Source organism: Oncorhynchus kisutch, linkage group LG18 (assembly GCF_002021735.2).
Source record: "Oncorhynchus kisutch isolate 150728-3 linkage group LG18, Okis_V2, whole genome shotgun sequence".
NCBI lineage: Eukaryota > Metazoa > Chordata > Actinopteri > Salmoniformes > Salmonidae > Oncorhynchus > Oncorhynchus kisutch.
Genome location: NC_034191.2, coordinates 71,140,062 through 71,158,846, shown reverse-complemented (window position 1 = coordinate 71,158,846; position 18,785 = coordinate 71,140,062). Strand labels below are relative to the sequence as shown.

General features: G+C 43.9%; 1 protein-coding gene across 1 annotated transcript in view; it reads right to left on the bottom strand.

The window, feature by feature from the left end:
- Window positions 1-18: 18 nt before the first annotated feature.
- The window catches only part of prkdc (protein kinase, DNA-activated, catalytic subunit), a 43,981-nt gene continuing 25,214 nt past the window's right edge, over window positions 19-18,785 (bottom strand). Inside the window, exons 50-86 of the mRNA XM_031796705.1 lie at window positions 17,418-17,569; window positions 17,152-17,286; window positions 16,457-16,568; window positions 16,231-16,358; window positions 15,564-15,713; window positions 15,229-15,402; window positions 14,940-15,038; window positions 14,648-14,858; window positions 14,145-14,328; window positions 13,742-13,936; window positions 13,440-13,555; window positions 12,625-12,756; window positions 12,241-12,423; window positions 10,214-10,425; window positions 9,895-10,033; window positions 9,349-9,534; window positions 8,148-8,372; window positions 7,843-7,951; window positions 7,558-7,660; window positions 7,285-7,450; window positions 6,948-7,122; window positions 6,529-6,722; window positions 6,254-6,434; window positions 5,816-5,976; window positions 5,489-5,700; window positions 5,064-5,151; window positions 4,794-4,937; window positions 4,069-4,279; window positions 3,875-3,942; window positions 3,449-3,669; window positions 3,129-3,221; window positions 2,935-3,027; window positions 2,681-2,752; window positions 2,060-2,261; window positions 1,512-1,700; window positions 1,272-1,411; window positions 19-834 (exon numbers count right to left, since the gene is read on the bottom strand). Coding sequence (XP_031652565.1) covers window positions 630-834; window positions 1,272-1,411; window positions 1,512-1,700; window positions 2,060-2,261; window positions 2,681-2,752; window positions 2,935-3,027; window positions 3,129-3,221; window positions 3,449-3,669; window positions 3,875-3,942; window positions 4,069-4,279; window positions 4,794-4,937; window positions 5,064-5,151; window positions 5,489-5,700; window positions 5,816-5,976; window positions 6,254-6,434; window positions 6,529-6,722; window positions 6,948-7,122; window positions 7,285-7,450; window positions 7,558-7,660; window positions 7,843-7,951; window positions 8,148-8,372; window positions 9,349-9,534; window positions 9,895-10,033; window positions 10,214-10,425; window positions 12,241-12,423; window positions 12,625-12,756; window positions 13,440-13,555; window positions 13,742-13,936; window positions 14,145-14,328; window positions 14,648-14,858; window positions 14,940-15,038; window positions 15,229-15,402; window positions 15,564-15,713; window positions 16,231-16,358; window positions 16,457-16,568; window positions 17,152-17,286; window positions 17,418-17,569 — 5,760 coding nt within the window. The 3' untranslated portion in view covers window positions 19-629. The remainder of the gene's footprint in view (window positions 835-1,271; window positions 1,412-1,511; window positions 1,701-2,059; window positions 2,262-2,680; window positions 2,753-2,934; window positions 3,028-3,128; window positions 3,222-3,448; window positions 3,670-3,874; window positions 3,943-4,068; window positions 4,280-4,793; window positions 4,938-5,063; window positions 5,152-5,488; window positions 5,701-5,815; window positions 5,977-6,253; window positions 6,435-6,528; window positions 6,723-6,947; window positions 7,123-7,284; window positions 7,451-7,557; window positions 7,661-7,842; window positions 7,952-8,147; window positions 8,373-9,348; window positions 9,535-9,894; window positions 10,034-10,213; window positions 10,426-12,240; window positions 12,424-12,624; window positions 12,757-13,439; window positions 13,556-13,741; window positions 13,937-14,144; window positions 14,329-14,647; window positions 14,859-14,939; window positions 15,039-15,228; window positions 15,403-15,563; window positions 15,714-16,230; window positions 16,359-16,456; window positions 16,569-17,151; window positions 17,287-17,417; window positions 17,570-18,785) is intronic.

Sequence of the window (18,785 nt, the reverse complement as noted above, 5' to 3'; positions counted from 1 at the left end):
ACGACAACCTTGCAAATGCACAGCGAAGGACTGCTGTTTTATTCAATGATTCACCATGCAGTGCCTTCCAAACAAAAAGACAGTTAAACAATGAAGTGTCTAATTTGAGTGTGTTAGAATTCATTTAAGCATTTCTTTTTAAACAATCGTAAAAAGACTGAAGACAGGACTTCATGTACTAACTTCATAATCTATAAGGAACAACATCAGCACTATATCGTGGGCAACAGTCCATTGGTCCTGTTTGAATACTATAGGAACACATGCTTCCTCGTTCCCTTGAAGAAATCTGATCCTTAATGGAAAATTCCACCCTAAAATTATAATTTGGTATTTGTTTCATTAGTCCATTGTTGATGTAGTCCCAAAATGTATGTCAGCAATTACGTTTAAGATATTTAACTTTCAAAATACAGAAGTACAGCCGGGTTTCATGCATTTTGCTTCGTATGACGCAACAGGCGTCATACCGGCTGTATTTATGTATTTAGAAAGTGATATTAAACTTGATTGCTGACATGCAAAACATTTTTGTTGAATCAGTGATTACTTCAAGGAAGGATGTGTTTTTAAAGTATTCAAACATAGTTGTGTCTCGGAGTGGCCTCATTGGGAGAGATGTGTGCATTTCAGATCCAGGGCTCCCAGCCCACCCAGACCCTCCCTAGAATGTTGGGGTCCATGGCCTGGTCCAAAAGACAGTCCACCTGGCTCTCTACCGACAGGCCGTTGGGCCCCAGACGGGCACGCACATTATGCTCCTCATTTCCCAATGCCACAGACTGCATGGCCTTGAAGGCAGAGTCCTTCTCAAAGCCCAGCTTCAGCTCCTCACTAAAAACAAACAAGAGAGACTAAGGGCCAGATTCAGCCATCCTACCAAAGAAATGTTTAAGGACGGGATTCAAACAACGCTAATAAATTACTAGTGCACTGCGATTAACTGATCAGGGATTTCTGCTTTAGCCAACATCCGTGGAGTTCACAGCAAATTTATCTCCGTAATTGTTGGGGAAATTTCCTTTAAAGGGAAATAATTGTGCACAGGTCGTTAATCTGCGTTAGACTGAATCCCGGGTCAAAGTTCTCATTTACTTTGTGCTGATCTCTTCACCATGGTCAAAACAGAGATACTGCAATGCGGATTTGATTGAATCGAGCTCTTAAGACATATACACAAGTTAACACCCTGACTTTGTGAAAACCCAATTCAAAACTCCCTGGACACAAAAAAATAAATTAAAGTTATCCACTGAGGAAATATTGCCTACCTGGTTATGGTGGCAGGGTTTGCTCCTTCTAGTTTTCTTCTGGCAAAGTTGACTTTCTGTAGCGGGTACCAGTTAATTTCTTTTATGTTGACGCTCTCAGTCCAAGTGCCTCCCTTCTTCAGCTGTTTCAGCTCAAAGTTCTGAGGGTTAGTGAGAACCAGTTAGTAACATTGTCATAATGTACACACATCGTATTAAAGTACTCTTAGATGCTGGGCCCTAGACCTCGTGCACTACTACCTTCCAGTCCAGAGATGGCTCCTTGACAAACACATCCATGGTGTTGAGCAGCAGCTCAGGGTTGGCCCTGTAGGCTCTCAACGAATGCACCATCACACTCTGGATCAGGCCCGACTGTTTCATAGGTTGCATCAGATTCACAAACTGCCTCGTCAAGCGGAATGGCATCAGCTCTGGCACGGGGAGGAACTGTGCAAGAAAAAAACATTTGTCCAGATTTTCTTAGGGGTAGAGATGTGAACTTGTACAAATATCATTCAAAAAGAAACTGCTTATATACCCAATGTAATAAATAGCTGCTTGCACATTCAACTCACTAGGCCGCACTATTCACTACACCAGTTATTCTTAATCCTGGTCCTGGAAGCCCAAATGGGTGAAAATGTTTATTTTGTCCTAACACTCTACAGTTGATTCAAATGATCAACTCATAAATTGCTTTGATGGTTTAAATCCCGTGTGTAGTACAAAGACACAAATGTGCCAGAATTAATAAACACTGCTCTACACTATCCCTGCCCTCAAAACAAAACGTCATGGGTGCCCACCTGTGTGGCAGAACCAAAGGCGTGGCCAAAGTCGATTCCGATCATACCCCCGGTCTCCATGTTGATCATGAAGTTGGAGAGGTGACGGTCGCCGATGCCCAGGAGCCATTGGCTGATACAGAGCAAAGAATGGGAGCTGGTGAAGTGGGAGCGCAGAGAGAGGAAGGCTTCGGGGGTGGTGCTCATCCTGACAAACGCTCTCCTGGAAAAAAGATTGACAATGGCCCTTTTTGAATTAGCAGAAGAATGTATGGCCGGCACACGCTGGATTAATCTTCTATTACGTGTACAGAAACTTTTCATGACATGGATTATCCCTCGGTATTAGACTGAAGACTGCTCCACTTCAGTGTGCTCTAATGATAATTGATAGGATCATTGCTTTGGCCCTGTTAATAAACATCCTTCATCCCTTTCTTTCTTGAAGTAAGCACGGATCAAAAACAAATTGATAGATGTAAACCGTTCTATCACAAACAGTAGCTTTCACCAATCCGGCCATGTCAGATCAGGGATTTCTTCAAGAAAATGAGGGAGGAAAGGTTTGTTTACTAAATGTAACGGCTTGATAGCTGCATCTATACACAATGGTGTAGGTCATTATATAAATTAGAAACCCACCTCAGCAGATCGCCCGGTACAAGCTGTTCCATCTTCATGAAATTATGAACTGTTTCATTGCGCTTTGCCATCCTGTGATAGATGGCATAAATACATTTAAATGGAAAATTATCTGGAACGGTTATAAAAACAAAGGCATAAATAGGATTTATTACAGCACAACACCCAGGATACATATTTACTAGATAAATGCATAATAACAGGGTCAGTGAGTTTATTATGTTTAAGTATAACACACAGTTCAGTTGACTTACTTGTAAGACTCAGCATAGCGTCCGATACCTTGTATTTGACGAGCATCTGACTTGGTGACTTTGGTGAGCCAGTTTTCATAGACTTCATTCGGTCTACAGTGAACAAAGACAAAAAGGATACATTTGTTTTGTCTAGATCGTCAGTGAGATCAGTTGTAGATTCTATGTTTTTGGCATATCTGCTACTACTGTACCTAGTTAGAGTCTGCTGCTCCTCCTCAGTCCTGGTGCGGAGCAGCAGGTCTTTTAGCGTACAGGTATTCTCCATCCACTCAATCAGTCCAATTCTGTAAGGATACATCAAGAACATACTGAAAAGTACAGGAGCTGTCTGCTTGGTAAACAGAAAATAACTTCATGACCCCCTGCCACTGCAATACCAGCTGTTAATTTTAAACTGCCACATTTACACAATGATGATTAGTAGTTGAATCACTTGTGCTAGTGATGGATAAAGTTTTTTGGCCCTGAGGACTGGGTCGGGAAAACACTTTAAATAAAATGAAAAGCTTACCTGGTGGTTATGGGCACCACCTGGTAGGTTCGGAGCTGCATGCTGCTGTGTGCGCAGGTGGTGTTCTGGGCCAGGAGGATGTTCATGACGGTGAAGAGCTGTTCGATGCGCTGGTCCTGACGGAGGTCCTCTCCGCCCTTCACCAAAAATGGGTACTCCCGCTCGTCGTCCCCGCGCACGATCAGACGCTTGGGCCGCCGGATGGAGTTCATCACCTTTACCTGGGGACGGATGAACGCAGACACACAGAAGTTAAATGAAGTGCTACTACTACTTCCCCTAGATTATATCCATGCCTAGATATAAAAAGGCCCCCGAAGTAACATTCAGGGTTGCAAACAGCAACACATTCAATTGAAATAGAGGCTAAAGTGATGGTCAAGAGAACAACAGGAAGTGGAAATAACAGCTTTGGATCATACATACCCTTTCATCAAATCCTGTAATTTTTGCATGATACTCTGGCAAAGGTTTGGATCTGCTGTTATATTGCCCTAAGACAAGAGGAGATAAATCACATACTACTGATGATCATATATTATACATAAAGTGACAGCTGGAAAGCAAAATGGCATCACCTGCGTAGAACTTGACATGAGAAACGTTGCATCCCTACTGACCTGGGACTTCCAGCTCGTTCCGGAGTGAGTCGGCTTTGAAGCCGCTCAGCCAGGGGGAGTATTCCTTCAGGTTCCCTGGCTCTTCCCGGGACCCGCGCATGGAGCTGATCAGGTCTGTGTCCACCTGCCTCAGGAAGACCTTGTCTCTCCGCTTCTCAAAAAGCCTGGCACCACCACGGCCCAACCACTTCTCCACTTCCTTGGCAAATTTCTAGAGTGCACCGAAATGAATGATTTCAGTGGAATATAATAACATATATGATATACGCTGAGTATACAAAACATTAGGAACACCTTCCTAATACTGAGTTGCACCCCCTTTTGCACTCAGAACAGCCTCAATTCATCAGGGCATGGACTCTTACAAGGTGTCGAAAGTGTTCTACAGGGATGCTGGCCCATGTTGACTCCAATGCTTCCCACAGTTGTGAAACATCTCAAGGGTGATCAATGGAAACAGGATACACCCAAGCTCAATTTTGAGTCTCATAGCAAAGGGTCTGAATACTAAGGTATCTGTTTAAAAAAATATTTATAATACATTTTGAAACATTTCTATGGGGTATTGTGTGTAGGTTGATGAGAATAAAAATATATAATAATTAGAATAAGGCTGTAACATAACAAAATGTGGAAAAAGTAAAGGGGTCTGAATTATTACCGAATGCACTGTATATGACAAGTATATCTGTATCTGTGTTTTAATGATATGTGAAGATGCCAACCTGTATAAACCTCTGGCGGAATGCGCCTTGGCCTTGTGACTTCTGATCGCAGAGGGAAGAATACATTTCTTCATACATGTTCCTCATCCTCTTCTTATCGAAACTCGTTTTCTCACATTCCGTTTTTACATCGTCCCACCAATCCTGTGACAATCACATGAAAATGTTATCAGAATCTACACCTCAAAATGAACTGAGAAGAATCAACAACCACTGATGACCGCAATAAGAAAATGGTTCACTTGTTTCAATGTTGTAATCATCAACCACCTTGAAAAGCATCTCAGGGTTTGTTAGCTGCTGGAGGGCATCAACAAAGTCCCGCACAGCACCGCCTTTATCCAATAGGGACTTGAGCCTGTCCAACACACACACATCACCCGTAGCAGTTATTATACAGTTAGTATGAAATACCAATTATTCTTAGTGGTGCTTGTTTCAATGAATCCCAAAGGAATAGGCTAGGTTATGAGCAGATGTAACTTTTGAATACATTTCATACAGGTAAATAGTGGACTGTAATACAAAGCGTAATAAAATACACTGTAGTGAACACTGAACTGTTCAGCATTGCTTGATACTGGATCCATGTCTAGTAACACAATTTGTTACTATGGGATAGTATGATTCAAAATTCAGCGTCCATGGTCTTTTGGCGAACTGAGTAGACAGCCAGGGTGGAAGCAGTACAGTACCTGTCGACAAACTCCTGGTGTTTGTGTCCACTGGCCGAGTCCTCAAAGTGGTAGCTCTCACTGCTGATCATGTAGGGGTAGACCAGCGCCTGGGGGTAGAACTCTGCAATCTGACCAATCATATGCTGCACCGCCACAGCCTCGGGCTTGTCCAACAAGGCCATCATCTGACTGATCCAGCCAATCAACAGCCAGCAGGGCACCGTCACCATCTGTCAACCACAACATGGAAACTTTGAGCTGCTAATTCTAAACAAAGCTATAGTATTTTGAGGAAAAGCTTTCTTATGGAAATGGAATGGACCCGGACCCTGGTAGGCTCCCTACCTCTTTGGCCATGAGGTCCAGAGTCTCAGCAGGGTAGAGCTCGATGATCTGCAGGAGACGGGGGAACCTGAGCCGGGCCTCTTCTGAGTTTAGCTTCAGGGCTTTGAGCATGCTCTCTACCACGTGAACAGGCAGGGTGGCCAGCTCAGGGAAATCACTAACTACAAGACAACATCCAGATACACACGTTAGTAGTGATTAGACGATTAGTCACTGCCTAAACAGCAATAAGGGTAGATTACTGTGTCCGTAATAGTTGGTTTCCCTAACTAAATGTCAGTCCTATTTCAGCTGGAATCTACTAAGACTGGTACTGTCTGGTGCTTAAAAAAAACAGAGCGTAACAATTACATCTAACCAGGGACCAAATCGTACATAGTGATACACTCATCTTTCCAGGAAACTAGGGCGAAAGTCAGAGGTGCTGGAGGGACTCACTGTTACTGCTTTGCTCCTCTTCACGCAATCTTTGGTCACAGAAGTTGGCCAGAGCCATGTAGGCCTCGACGATGCCGCTGGTGTCTAAACACTCCTGAGTGTAGGACTGGACTTCCTCACCCGCCCTCCTCACGGCACCACTGAACAACTCCAGAGCTCGCATCTGCAGCCCTACCACCGCCTGCACAAAGGGTTAGAAATGTTCTTATGTGGCACGGAATTCATCTTTTGGAAAAAATACAGCAGGTTACAAGAGATGACCCATAATTGTATACCTTCTGCTGACTAGCTGTTGAGGAAGACCCAGCTAGCTGCAGAACTCTGTCTGCCTTCTCTCTCCCGATGCTCTCCAGAACTGAGGGGCTCCTGCTCACAGCCGAGGCCATGATGTGGTAGGACGTTCCCAACAGGATCCTCTGGTCTTTGAAAACATGGCCACTGGCACTCTGGCACTCAGCCTGAAGGTCATCTATAGAGGACAAGACTGAACGTAAGGGCTGCACCACATCACGTTGAGGCAACATGCACCCATTTTTCTTAACAAACTTGCTCACTGAATAAAATGAAGATTTATGTAGTCCTTTTTACAACACTTGAGGAGCTTAATCAAACTCAGGCAAATGGTTTGGACACTATTGATCCCAGGACAGTCCATAACTGGCCATAACAAACCTCCAAGTATCCATGATCTTACCCAGCAGTGGGATAGCCTTCAGCATGGTGGCGATCTGCTCCACGGGCCCCTGACCCAGGCTGCGTTTGTGGCTGAAGCGACTGAAGCTGTGGACCCAACGCAGCAGCGAGCCTCTCTGAGTCTTGGCCTCTCGGTGGAGCTCCTTCAGCAGCTTGGTGGCTACAGGGAAGTTGCTCTGGAATGACAAAGCATTTTAAAAAGGTGCAATGTGTCACTTCCTGTGTGGCCACGGGAGGACATCCACAATGGACAATGATCAAACAAAAACACATGGCCTCGGCTGTGAGCAGGAGCCCCTCGGTTCTGGAGAGCATTGGGAGACAGACTAAGATCTCACCTGTTTCCAAGCGCTGTCAGCCATGCATAGCTTCATGCTAAACTTGCAGTCCTTGACGATAGTGTCGAGGTCCTGGGCTTGGTCCAGCTCTGCCCCGTCCACCTCCATGGTGTCACTAGTGGCCTGGTTGCTGAGCTTCTCGCATATCTTGTCCAGGAAGAAACATCTGGACCATGGGCAGGTAGAAGGGGATATTTTGACAGTACAAAGAAACCACACACCCTGCATTATATAGACACATTATTTTCTTCTTCTTAAAAAAAAAACTCTTACCGAGACGTAATGATATCATCCCATACATTCATTGGATCCATTTTGGCGTCAGGGTAGCGGTCAATCCATCGTCTAATGAGGTTTTGTAGGGAGTTAATGGAAACTACGACAAAAATAGATAAATAGAACATATATTTTGGCACCTATGCAGGATATTATGGTGAATCAAAACAGCGAGATAGCTCAGTGGACACCGGTGACCCGGGTTCGAACCCCAGTTGGTCACGAAATAGCAAGCTGATATGGTGCCTCAGATCAAAATTAGTTCGATTGGGGGGCACTCACCCTCTCCAGTGATGAACTGGAGGAAGTCCTGGATCTCTGTCAAAGCCTGCACCGACTGCAGAATGGTCAACCGGCTGCGGTTCAGCAGAGAGTCCACACTAGAGTAGTTCTTCACAGAGACATGAGAGAGGAAATGAACAAGTGAGTGAGTGATTGAGTGTGATCAGGCACCTCCATATTTAAATGACAACTGACTTTGTCTGCACTACTCCATCGACATTAACCATGTTTCCTACAATCCTTCCCCCCTCGCACACTAGCAGTAACTACAGTAGCAGTATCTGTCATCTTGTGGTGCCACTGACCTGCATGAAGACCTGCAAGCAGTTGTTGGCGTAATACTTGGCGCGGTCGTAGTCCTCCTGCAGGATGTAGAGCAGGCTGAGTTCCTGGCTGTAGTGGCTCTCCAGCAGGGCCTTGCGCTCTTCCACCTTCATGGCACTGTCCACGAAGCTGAGCAGAGCCTGGTCCCTCTCCCCCAGCTGCAGCTGCTTCAACATACTGCGCATCATATACTGCAGGTATGTTTCCTGTCAAAAGCCAACACACACATTCATTAATACAATCCATCGTGCAAGTCAAAAGCCAACTGATAAGGGAATTTATATGTTTAAGGTAATGACTAAAGAATTCCACCTTGAAACATAATTATTAGATTATGTAACACGTATAAGAATAATTAGACTAATGTAATTATTAGACATTTAAAATGTATAAAGAATAATTAGACTAAAGTCCAATAAGGTTTGGTCAAGACAAGTAAGGGAGAGAAATGTGTTTGTGACTAAGAAAACACAGAGGACAATTAAACTATACCTGACCTGGTTGGAACTTTGAAAAACTTACGACAGGAAAGAGACGCTGTCAAGGTCCCTCTAATCTCGGGAGGGAGGGAACGGTAAACGAAGAATGTGAACTGTGGGGAAAGATACATCCCACCTACTGTTTGTGTGTCTGTGTGTGTAATCCCCGTACTGTTTGTGTGTCGGTGTGTGCGTGTAAGTAGGTAGGGGGGGTGAGAGTTATAAAATGACATGTCTTTGTATTATGGACTTCAGAACATTCTCGTGAATAAAGAACCAACCTTTGCCTAATTATTATTAAACCCAGGGTCTTACAAACCTCGGGGATTGGTCAAAGCTTAAATAATTGTTTAGTGATCATCATTGGGATTGAAAATTCTTGTGACACCAACACACACATTCATGACTACAAGTCATCGTGCAAGTCAAAACCCAACACACACATTCATGAATCCAATCCATCGTGCAAGACAAAAGCAAACTGCTACTGTAGATAGCTTTGATATAGTACATACATACTATAAATAGACTAAATAAAAGCAAATACCTAATTTTGTGGCTTGTCATTTATTCTATGATCCCTCCTTACCCCATAGGAAGTCCCACCCAGTTGACTACTTTAAAAATGGTGAAAGGCTTCAATGGCACAACTCATGCAGACTTTGTGGCAAGCCCTCTATCCAACTCTGTGGGATGGGATTACCTGATAGAAGGGTTCTGCCCACATCTTGTCCAGGTTGACTGGCTGTTCCTGGTCGATGTTGACGATAGAGCAGTACTGCAGAGACTTCCACTCTGTCAGATGGCTGTATGCCTCCAGGGCCGCCATTTCCCAGAAGTCCTTCTCTGTGTCCGTGGGCTCGCCGTCACTCCACTCCGTGTTGAGCGCCTGTCGCGTTGAGGAACATCAACGTGAGCATCAACGTTAAAAGGTGTTATATTTGGTAACACTTTTTATAAACCACCTGTGTGTAATGCAATATGACTGCATGTATAACCTTTAATGCAGTTACGATGACTGTTGTAAGGAGCGGTGAGCTGTTATGAATGCTGTTATGAATGCTTATAAGTCTTATAATACACTATGGGGTGATAGAGTAAAGGAGTACCATCTACTCCAGGACCAGCAAACTTAAAAACATTGATTTGTTGGATGTCGGTGTTGTATCTGTATTCCTTTTATACACATGTACTTGCACAAATAATCCCATCTCAATGAGGCAATTGAATTGAATTCTCAATGCATTACCTCGTTGTAGAGCCTCACTGCCTCAGCATAGTTGCTGCTGGCTTCCGCTTGCAGAGCAGTGCATGTGATGGACTTGGTCCCAATCTTGCCGCCAAAGATCCCCCGAACGACATCGTAGTCGCCTAGAGATCTGTAGAGTCTGGAGGAGATAAAAAGGAAAAACAATACCACATCAAATTCAAATGTATAGTACTGTATTAGATTAGGTGTGTGTGTACAGCTAAAGCATGTTTAGCACTTGAAAAAGGGCTCTGCAGAAATACATCCAACCTATAATTATGATTCCCTTTTATTAGATCCTCAAACTACCATTACATACTTTGCCAGATGAATCCATTTCTCTGTGTCTGGAGGGACCTCTTTGCGTCCGCCGCGGGCCCGTTTGGCAGGGGGCTCTTCGGGGCTGCAGCCCTGGACCAAGCCCTCCTCCAGCAACAGGATGCCAGTGGGCTGCTGGAGGCTGGCCAGGCAGCTGGAGCTCACTGCTGCAGGCTGCATCTGGAGCAGATCCTTGTGCTGGTAGCTCATGTCCTGCAAAAACACACACCAGTCATCTTGCAAATCATCTTGTTCACTGGGTATTTCTGTGAATGCATCACATTTTTTCTTACTGTATGCAATGAATAATACATGCACGCCCACAACATACAGTTGAAGTCAGAAGTTTACATACACCTTCGCCAAATACATTTAAACTCAGATTTTCATGATTCCAGAAATTTAATCGTAGTAAAAACTCCCGGTCTTAGGTCAGTTAGGATCACCACTTTATTTAAAAAATGTGAAAAGTAGAGAGAATGATTTATTTCAGCTTTTATTTATTTCATCACATTCCCAGTGGGTCACATGTTTACATACACTCAATTAGTACTTCATAGCATTGCCTTTAAATTGTTTAACTTGGGTCAAACGTTTCGGGTAGCCTTCCACATACTTCCCTCAATTAAGTTGGGTACATTTTGGCCCATTCCTCCTGACAGAGCTGGTGTAACTGAGTCAGGTTTGTAGGCCTCCTTGCTCACACACGCATTTTCAGTTCTGCCCTCACATTTTCTATAGGATTGAGGTCAGGGCTTTGTGGTGGCCACTCCAATACCTTGACTTTGTTGTCCTTAAGCCATTTTGCCACAACTTTGGAGGTATGCTTAAGGTCATTGTTCATTTGGAAGACCCATTTGCGACCAAGCTTTAACTTCCTGACTGATTTCTTGTGATGTTGCTTCAATATATCCACATCATTTTCCTGCCTCATGGGGCCATCTATTTTGTGAAGTGCATCAGTCCCTCCTGAAGCAAAGCACCCCCATAACATGATGCTTGACACCCCCGTGCTTCACGGTTGGGATGATGTTCTTCAGCTTGCAAGCCTCCCCCTTTTTCCTCTAAACATAACGATGGTCATTATGGTCAAACAGTTCTATTTTTGTTTCATCAGACCTGAGGACAATTCTCCAAAAAGTACGATCTTTGTCCCCATGTGCAGTTGCAAACCGTAATCTGGCTTTTTTTTATGGCGGGTTGGAGCAGTGGCTTCTTCCTTGCTGAGCGGCCTTTCAGATTGTGTCGATATAGGAGTCGTTTTACTGTCGATACAGATATTTTGCACCCGTTTCCTCCAGCATCTTCACATGGTCCTTTGCTGTTGATTTGCACAGAATGTGTCTACTTCCTGAACGGTATGACGGCTGTGTGGTCCCATGGCATTTATACTTGCGTGCTATTGTTTGTATGGATGAACGTGGTACCAGGTATCAGGCGTTTGGAAATTGCTCTCAAGGATGAACCAGACTTGTGGAGGTCTACCATTTTTTTTTTAGGTTTTGACTGATTTCTTTTGATTTTCCCATGATGTCAAGCAAAGAGGCAATGAGTTTTGAAGGTAGGCCTTGAAATACATCCACAGGTACACCTCCAATTGACTCAAATAATGTAAATTAGCCTACCAGAAGCTTCTAAAGCCATGACATCGTTTTCTGTAATTTTCCAAGCTGGTTAAAGGCACAGTCAACTTAGTGTATGTAAACTTCTGACCCACTGGAATTGTTAAATAATCGGTCTGTAAACAATTGTTGGAAAAATGACTTGTGTTATGCACAAAGTGGATGTCCTAACAGACTTGGCAAAGCTATAGTTTGTTAACAAGACATTTGTGGTGTGGTTGAAAAACGAGTTTTAATGACTCCAATCTAAGGGTATGTAAACTTCCAACTTCAACTGTAGCAGAAATGGCAAAGATTCAAGTGTTACAAATGCAGATGCCAACATATGAGAAATATTCCACAATAATACCAAAATAACTGAACCATCCTCTACACACAGTGAAAAAAAACGTGAGAAGTCTCGAACCTGCACACATGCAACAAAAGGAGGAAAGTAAAGGGTACTCTTGCTTAGGAACCCGTTCATATCCCTCAGTAGCTCCTCCTTGATCCTCTTCTTCTCCTCATTAGACTTCTCCAAGCCGTCCATTTCTTGCAGGACACCAGCAAACAGAGAGCTGAACAGCTGCTTGGCCAGAGTGGGATCTCTCTGGGAAAAGACATTTAGAATCAAATGAAGTAGAGGAGAACTTGAGTCCAGCTCTGATGAGATGGAAATGTGTGTTCTGCTCTCCCACAACACAGAGCACTACTTTTTACGACCCAAAGTGAAATGTTAAACAAAAGTAAAGTGAGTATAGTAAATGAAAGTGATGTAACAGTGGGGTGGCCATCCAGAGGTGGGACAGACCTGTGCCAGAGCCTGCAGGGGAGCGATGAGGCTACTGTGCTGGATCTGGATATCAGGCAAGTCTCCGGATCTGTAGCTGCGGTACAGAGTGACCTGGGCCTCCTTTCTTAGCCTCTGGTCGGCCATCTTGTCCTAAGTTAACACATAACCCGGCCAGTTAGAAGACAAAATGGCAGCATAAAACTCAAGCAAAAAAAGATTGAAATGCAGATAACTACAAATACAGAACAAATATGGATTTGATCTACACTGAGTGTACAAAACATTAGGAACACCTGCTCTTTCAGGCTGACCAGATGAACCCAGGTAATAGCTATGATCACTTATTGAGGTCACCTGTTAAATCCACGTCAAAATCAGTGTAGATGAAGAGAAGTTAAAGACAGTTAAGACAGGTTAAAGAAGCATTTTTAAGCCTCGAGACATGGATTGTGTGCCATTCAGAGGGTGAATGGCAAGACAAAATATTTAAGTGCCTTTGAACAGGGTATGGTAGTAGGTGCCAGGCGCACTGGTTTGAGTGCAACGCTACAGAGTTTCTCACGCTCAACAGTTTCCCCATGTGTATCAAGAATGGTCCATCACCCAAAACACATCCAGCCAACTTGACACAACTGTGGGAAACATTCGGGTCAACATGGGCAAGCAACCCTGTGGAATGTTTGACACCTTGTAGAGTCCATTCCCTGATGAATTTAGGCTGTTCTGAAGGCAAAGGGAGGGGGGTGCAACTCAATATTAGGAAGGTGTTCCTAGTGTTTTGTACACTCTGTGTATAACTCCTTCACTTAAAAAGGGGCTTTCTTGACGCTTGCCTTCTCCTGTCTTTGGTGGCGTATTTCCTTCTTGGCGAAGCCCAAGCTGACTTTCTCTTGGTCCTTGAGGAAGCGTCTCCTCAGCCTCAGGATGTCGGCGCGTTGTTCACTCTGAGCTGTTGAAGGGAAGCAGACAAACAGGACATTGACAGCTGATAGACATATAGTATCCATAAGTGCACACAACGGAAAACATTTGGAGAAATTGTTTTCTTTGCAATGAAAAAAAAGAGACTATTGTGTTATCATTTTTAAACAAAAGGAATAACATCAAATGGTGGTATGAAACTTGAGAGACTAGCCTTTGCTGCGGCTGTCACCCTCGTCAGAAGGCGAGGCGAGGCGCCTGGTGCCAAAGCCGTCCCCGGTGGGCCTCCAAGCAGCCGGCTTCTTCTTGTCGAACACGAGTAGAGCGGAAAGGGACTCAGAGGACAGCGAGTACTCAGCCAGGGTGTCCACGCTGCTGCCAGTCAACCAGTTATAGGCGGAGCGCCGGCCTGAAATACAGGGAAACAAAACAATGTAAAACGCACGTAACCACACAAAAAACACAAGCATGCTAAACACTATCAAAGAGTTAACTCAAATGTATAGCTAACAATTAGTTAGTTACAGCTGGTTAGTCATAGCTAACTCACACCCATACCCCAACCAACTGAATATCTCAGTTTCAAAGGCTTTTTGAAGGAAAGGGGACGTACATACCTGGAGCTTGAGTCTGGCTGAACTCCAGTGAGCCTTGTGTTGCTCGGAGCTGGTTCCTCACGGTCCCTGGTTGAGACGTGGAGCTCTCCAGGCCCTGCGTGGCTCCCTGCGTGGCTTGAGTTTCCACAAACATCGGGGTTAGGACGGTGCTCCTGAGACGCCAGTTCGAATCAATCACATAGTCCTTGAAGAGAGAAAAAGTCATCAAAACACTTTGCTCTACAGTCTTATTGCAGATTTCCCCACAGTAGTAGATGTCTGTGTCTTTCGTGATCATGTGTGGAATTCACATTTAAATGTAATAAACCTGAAAAGATACATTTGAATGTACTTTTCTGTCACATTGTTTTGTTAAAGTACATCTATCAAAATGTGCATTCTTTGCAGGCCGAAGCCTATATTAGTCACTTCATAGAAATAAAATGTTCTAAAACAAAATCATTCTTGAAAGAATGATCTAGAAATAAATTATTTGATTTCTACGGTGGTCACAGTCTCCTGACCTGGAACTTGCACTCAGACAGCGGATACTCAAACATGTTGCGTGTGTAGTCTGGACTCTGGCTGGTCATCTCCAGGAGCAGGTTAGTGGCCAGACTGAGGAAGTGTTCCTCGATGCGACTAGAGTATAGAGAGTGCAGCAACACCAGCATGCGCTCCAGGGTGGCTTTGGGCAGGCGCTTCTCGTGGCTCCAGAAGTTACGCACGTACAGCCTGCAGATTGAGGGGAGGCAGAATGCTAGACACTACTTTGTGAGAAATTAATTTTATGCCACATGTAAGATAAGTACTTACTGCAGCCCTTGGTTTCCATCTGTAAGTCCCTGAAGCAGGGTTTCCTTTGCCTCGTTGAACACTTCCACCGAAACACTGTCAGACTGACTCTCTACATCACTGAAAACAAATGACTTCGTTAGCCTTTCACAATCATTCTATCCGTAATTTCCCGAGCATCAACATTAGAGCAATTATAGGGGGCATAGTGGTGGGGTCCAAATAGGAACTAAACCGTTGTTGTGTAAGCGTGAGGCATGGTGATTGAATCAATGCGGTGAGGCTGTCCTAAAATGAGCACTGTACCAACCTGTAGTTATCCTGAATCCACATGAGGATGTCGTACATCCTCTCTCTGCAGGCCGGCGAGGGGTGGGAGATGAATGCTGTGACGGCTCCCAGGACCTCCTGGAGCTCCGCTGGCTTCAGCTTGGCCAGGATCTTGTGGATGATGTCCAGACACACTCTCTGTCTGACCTCATCCCTAGGAGAACGGCAACAACGTCATGTGGTTTCTACCGGAGTTTATGTCTGACACTGATTAAGGCTGGTCCTGGACTAAAAAGCGATTACACTGGAGATTCTCCAATCGACCATGCTTTTTAGTCCAGGCCTCATATATGTGCGTGTGTGTAGGGTGCAAACCTGTGGGCCATGATCTGGGTGAATCCCTTGGTCTTCAACAGCAGGTAGATGTCTGGGATGACTTCGGCCCGGCTGAAAACACACTCCAGACAGTGGGTCTTCAACATGCCGTGCAGCTTCGGCAGCAGGTAGGACACTACGTTGACAAACCTAATATAGACACACAAGTGTGCGCGCACACACACACACACACACACACAAACACACATTATTGTAAGTCAAATCAAAATCTACTTTATTTGTCATGTGAACAGGATACAACAGGTGTAAACAGTACTGCAAAAATGTTTACAAACTCTCATAAAGCTGCTTTGTGTATTTAGGAAGTAGCCTTGCGTATCAAAATAACTGGGTAATTGCCCAGATTTGATTAGAGCAAACCAGCCAGGAAGTCTTCCTCCAGAATCCATTCTAATCGAGGTGACCCGATGTTTATCTACAAATATTTGTAAATCTTTCCTAACAAAAAGGAGCATTATCAAAGTAAGTCGGAAATGTATGACAGTGAAGGAGTGCAGCTTCACTTTTAGCCCAGTTAATTTTGTATCCAGTGAATTAGCTAAATTATTTACCTCAGTTTTAGCGCCTACACTGATGGACCTGGGCTGAACTAGCTTACTAGATCATGGTGTTTCAGGAAGTTACAAGATAAAAACACTACTCTTACCGGTCCATAAAGGGAGGGAAGTGTTTGGAAACTTTGCTCAAGCAGATAATGAATTTGTCATCCAGGTCTTTTTTCTTCAGATCTTTTAATTTATTTACAGTGAGACTGAGCAGCGATGCATCAGGTTGCTGAAAGAAAGAAAAAACACGTTGAATCATGTTCAAATAAAAAGTAAATAAAGTCCATCATTTGGGTTTAGGATTATCAAGAGGACAAGTTAACATACACTGTCCTTTTCAGTCATGTTCTTCAAGATAAGACCAATGATCTCAGCGGCTGCAGAGTAGACCTCCTTATATCTGGTGAAGGCCAGGTTGTTGGTCAGGGACTGGATATACCTGCAACACATTTCACATAGTCAGGCCTTACTCACTGAAACACTCAGTACCCTCATTCAATGCAACACTCACAATGGAGGAATGGGTTTTCAATCACGTTTACCAGGTAAAATAAGGTCAACAATAGTAAGGTAAATAATGCCATAATACTACTAATAATACTAAGTCATCATCATCACCACCATCACCATAATAATCTTCTTCATCATCATCACCACAACCATGCTCATCATCATAACCACAATCATCATCATAACCACAATCATCACCCCAATCATCATCATCATCATCATCATCATCACCACCACCACCATCATAATAATCTTCATCATCATAACCACAATCATGCTCATCATCATAACCACAATCATCATCACCACAATCATCATCACCACCACCATAATAATCTTCTTCGTCATCATCATCACCACAATCATGCTCATCATCATAACCACAATCATCATAACCACAATCATAATAATCTTCTTCATCATCATAACCACAATCATGCTCATCATCAATCTAATCAGCTGATGCATTTGTTTACTTTCTCGACAGACAGACACACAGGTTGCCCATTTACCTGTCGTACTCGATATCACACTTCCTGGCATCGTAGGCAGGGAGGCTGTTGGCCAGAACGATGCCCAGCAGCTGGAGCCCTACGGAGTTATCTTTACTGTTTGGGTCTGTGCCGCAGAAACGCTCGTAGATCAGGCTGCGCAACAAAGAAGAAAGAGGACGCATGTTGATATTAAAAGTATAGTTCACTTTTTTGAGAAGGTTTTCAAAAGCTTGGGGAAATCAGTGGGAAAGGAAATTAAATGCTTGTACTAGGGTCATTCTCACTTGTAGGGCACGTCCAGACAGTCCTTCCAGCACTCCACCACAGTGCGAATGATCTCCAGGTTGTGTCTGAAGACGGGTCTCTTGGGGTGGAAGCTGTTCCTCATCAGGAACTCCAGCAGACGTTTGGCCAGGTCTTCATCTCTGGTGTTGCCCTGGGACACCAACAAAAATAAAAAGACTGTACTGCAACATTTCCCCCATGGGGGGGCAAAAATCATAGTAGGAGAAATAATGCTATATTGGAAGTACACTACATGACCAAAAGTATGTGGACAACTGCTCATCGAACATCTCATTCCAATATCATGGTCATTAATATGGAGTTTGTCCATATTTTGCTGCTATAACAGCCTCCACTCTTCTGGGAAGGCTTTCCACTATATGTTGGAACATTGCTGCGGGGACTTGCTTCCATTCAGCCACAAGAGCATTAGTGAGGTCGGGGCACTGATGTTGGGCGATTAGGCCTGGCTCGCATTCCAATTCATCCCAAAGGTGTTCGATGGCATTGAGGTCAATGTTCCCTCTAAGCTGAGCATTAGCGTGCAGTAGCCCAAGACTGCCGCGCTGGGAACACCGCACAGAGCTCAGAAGAATTATCAGCCCACGTAGAGAAGCACGAGATTGAACTTCACTCAACTTTCTAGACTTTTCCCTGTTAGTTAACACTATCAACGTTTCCCTTTACTGTGGCAATTGTGAGCGAAACAATACAATATTAGACACTTTCAATGTAACATACCGAAACAAAACTAACTATGCAAGAGATGTTGTAGGTAGAACGCGTCGAAGTAGGATTCTATTGTGCACGACTCAGCCCGTACTCTACACAGACCGGTGCGGCATAACCAATCAGAGCTGCAGAATGCCTATATGCAAATAGACCATTGCCATATGAATTTATGCCATTTACTTTGAACTGGACTGTGTTTACAGCTGTGGTCATGAGTAGATGTGCTTATTTTGAGATCAAAGCAAGAGCTGCATGTAGCAGCTGTAGTGAGTTAATAGCCTAGTTATAGATAATGTGTAGTCAGCAATAGGGGAGTGATTGCTTCCTACATGAGCACAAAACGTGTACATTTCTCTTTGAAATGAGAGTCAGGTAGAGGTTTTCTTTTGTCTTAAAGGGGCAGTGTTGTATTTTGAGACAGGCTTGAATAAGTACCCAATAGGCAGAAGGTAGGATCATTTGTCTGATTCTCTGTAATAATGGTATGGGCATAATAATGCATTTTATTTTATAAAGTGGTTTCTAGCATCAAAACAACAACATTTACAGTCACCTCCTTGTCTGAAGGGCAAGTGGATAAACAGGTTAAGCCCTGTACTGTATGTTTTTTTGTCAAAAGTCTCATGGAATGTTGG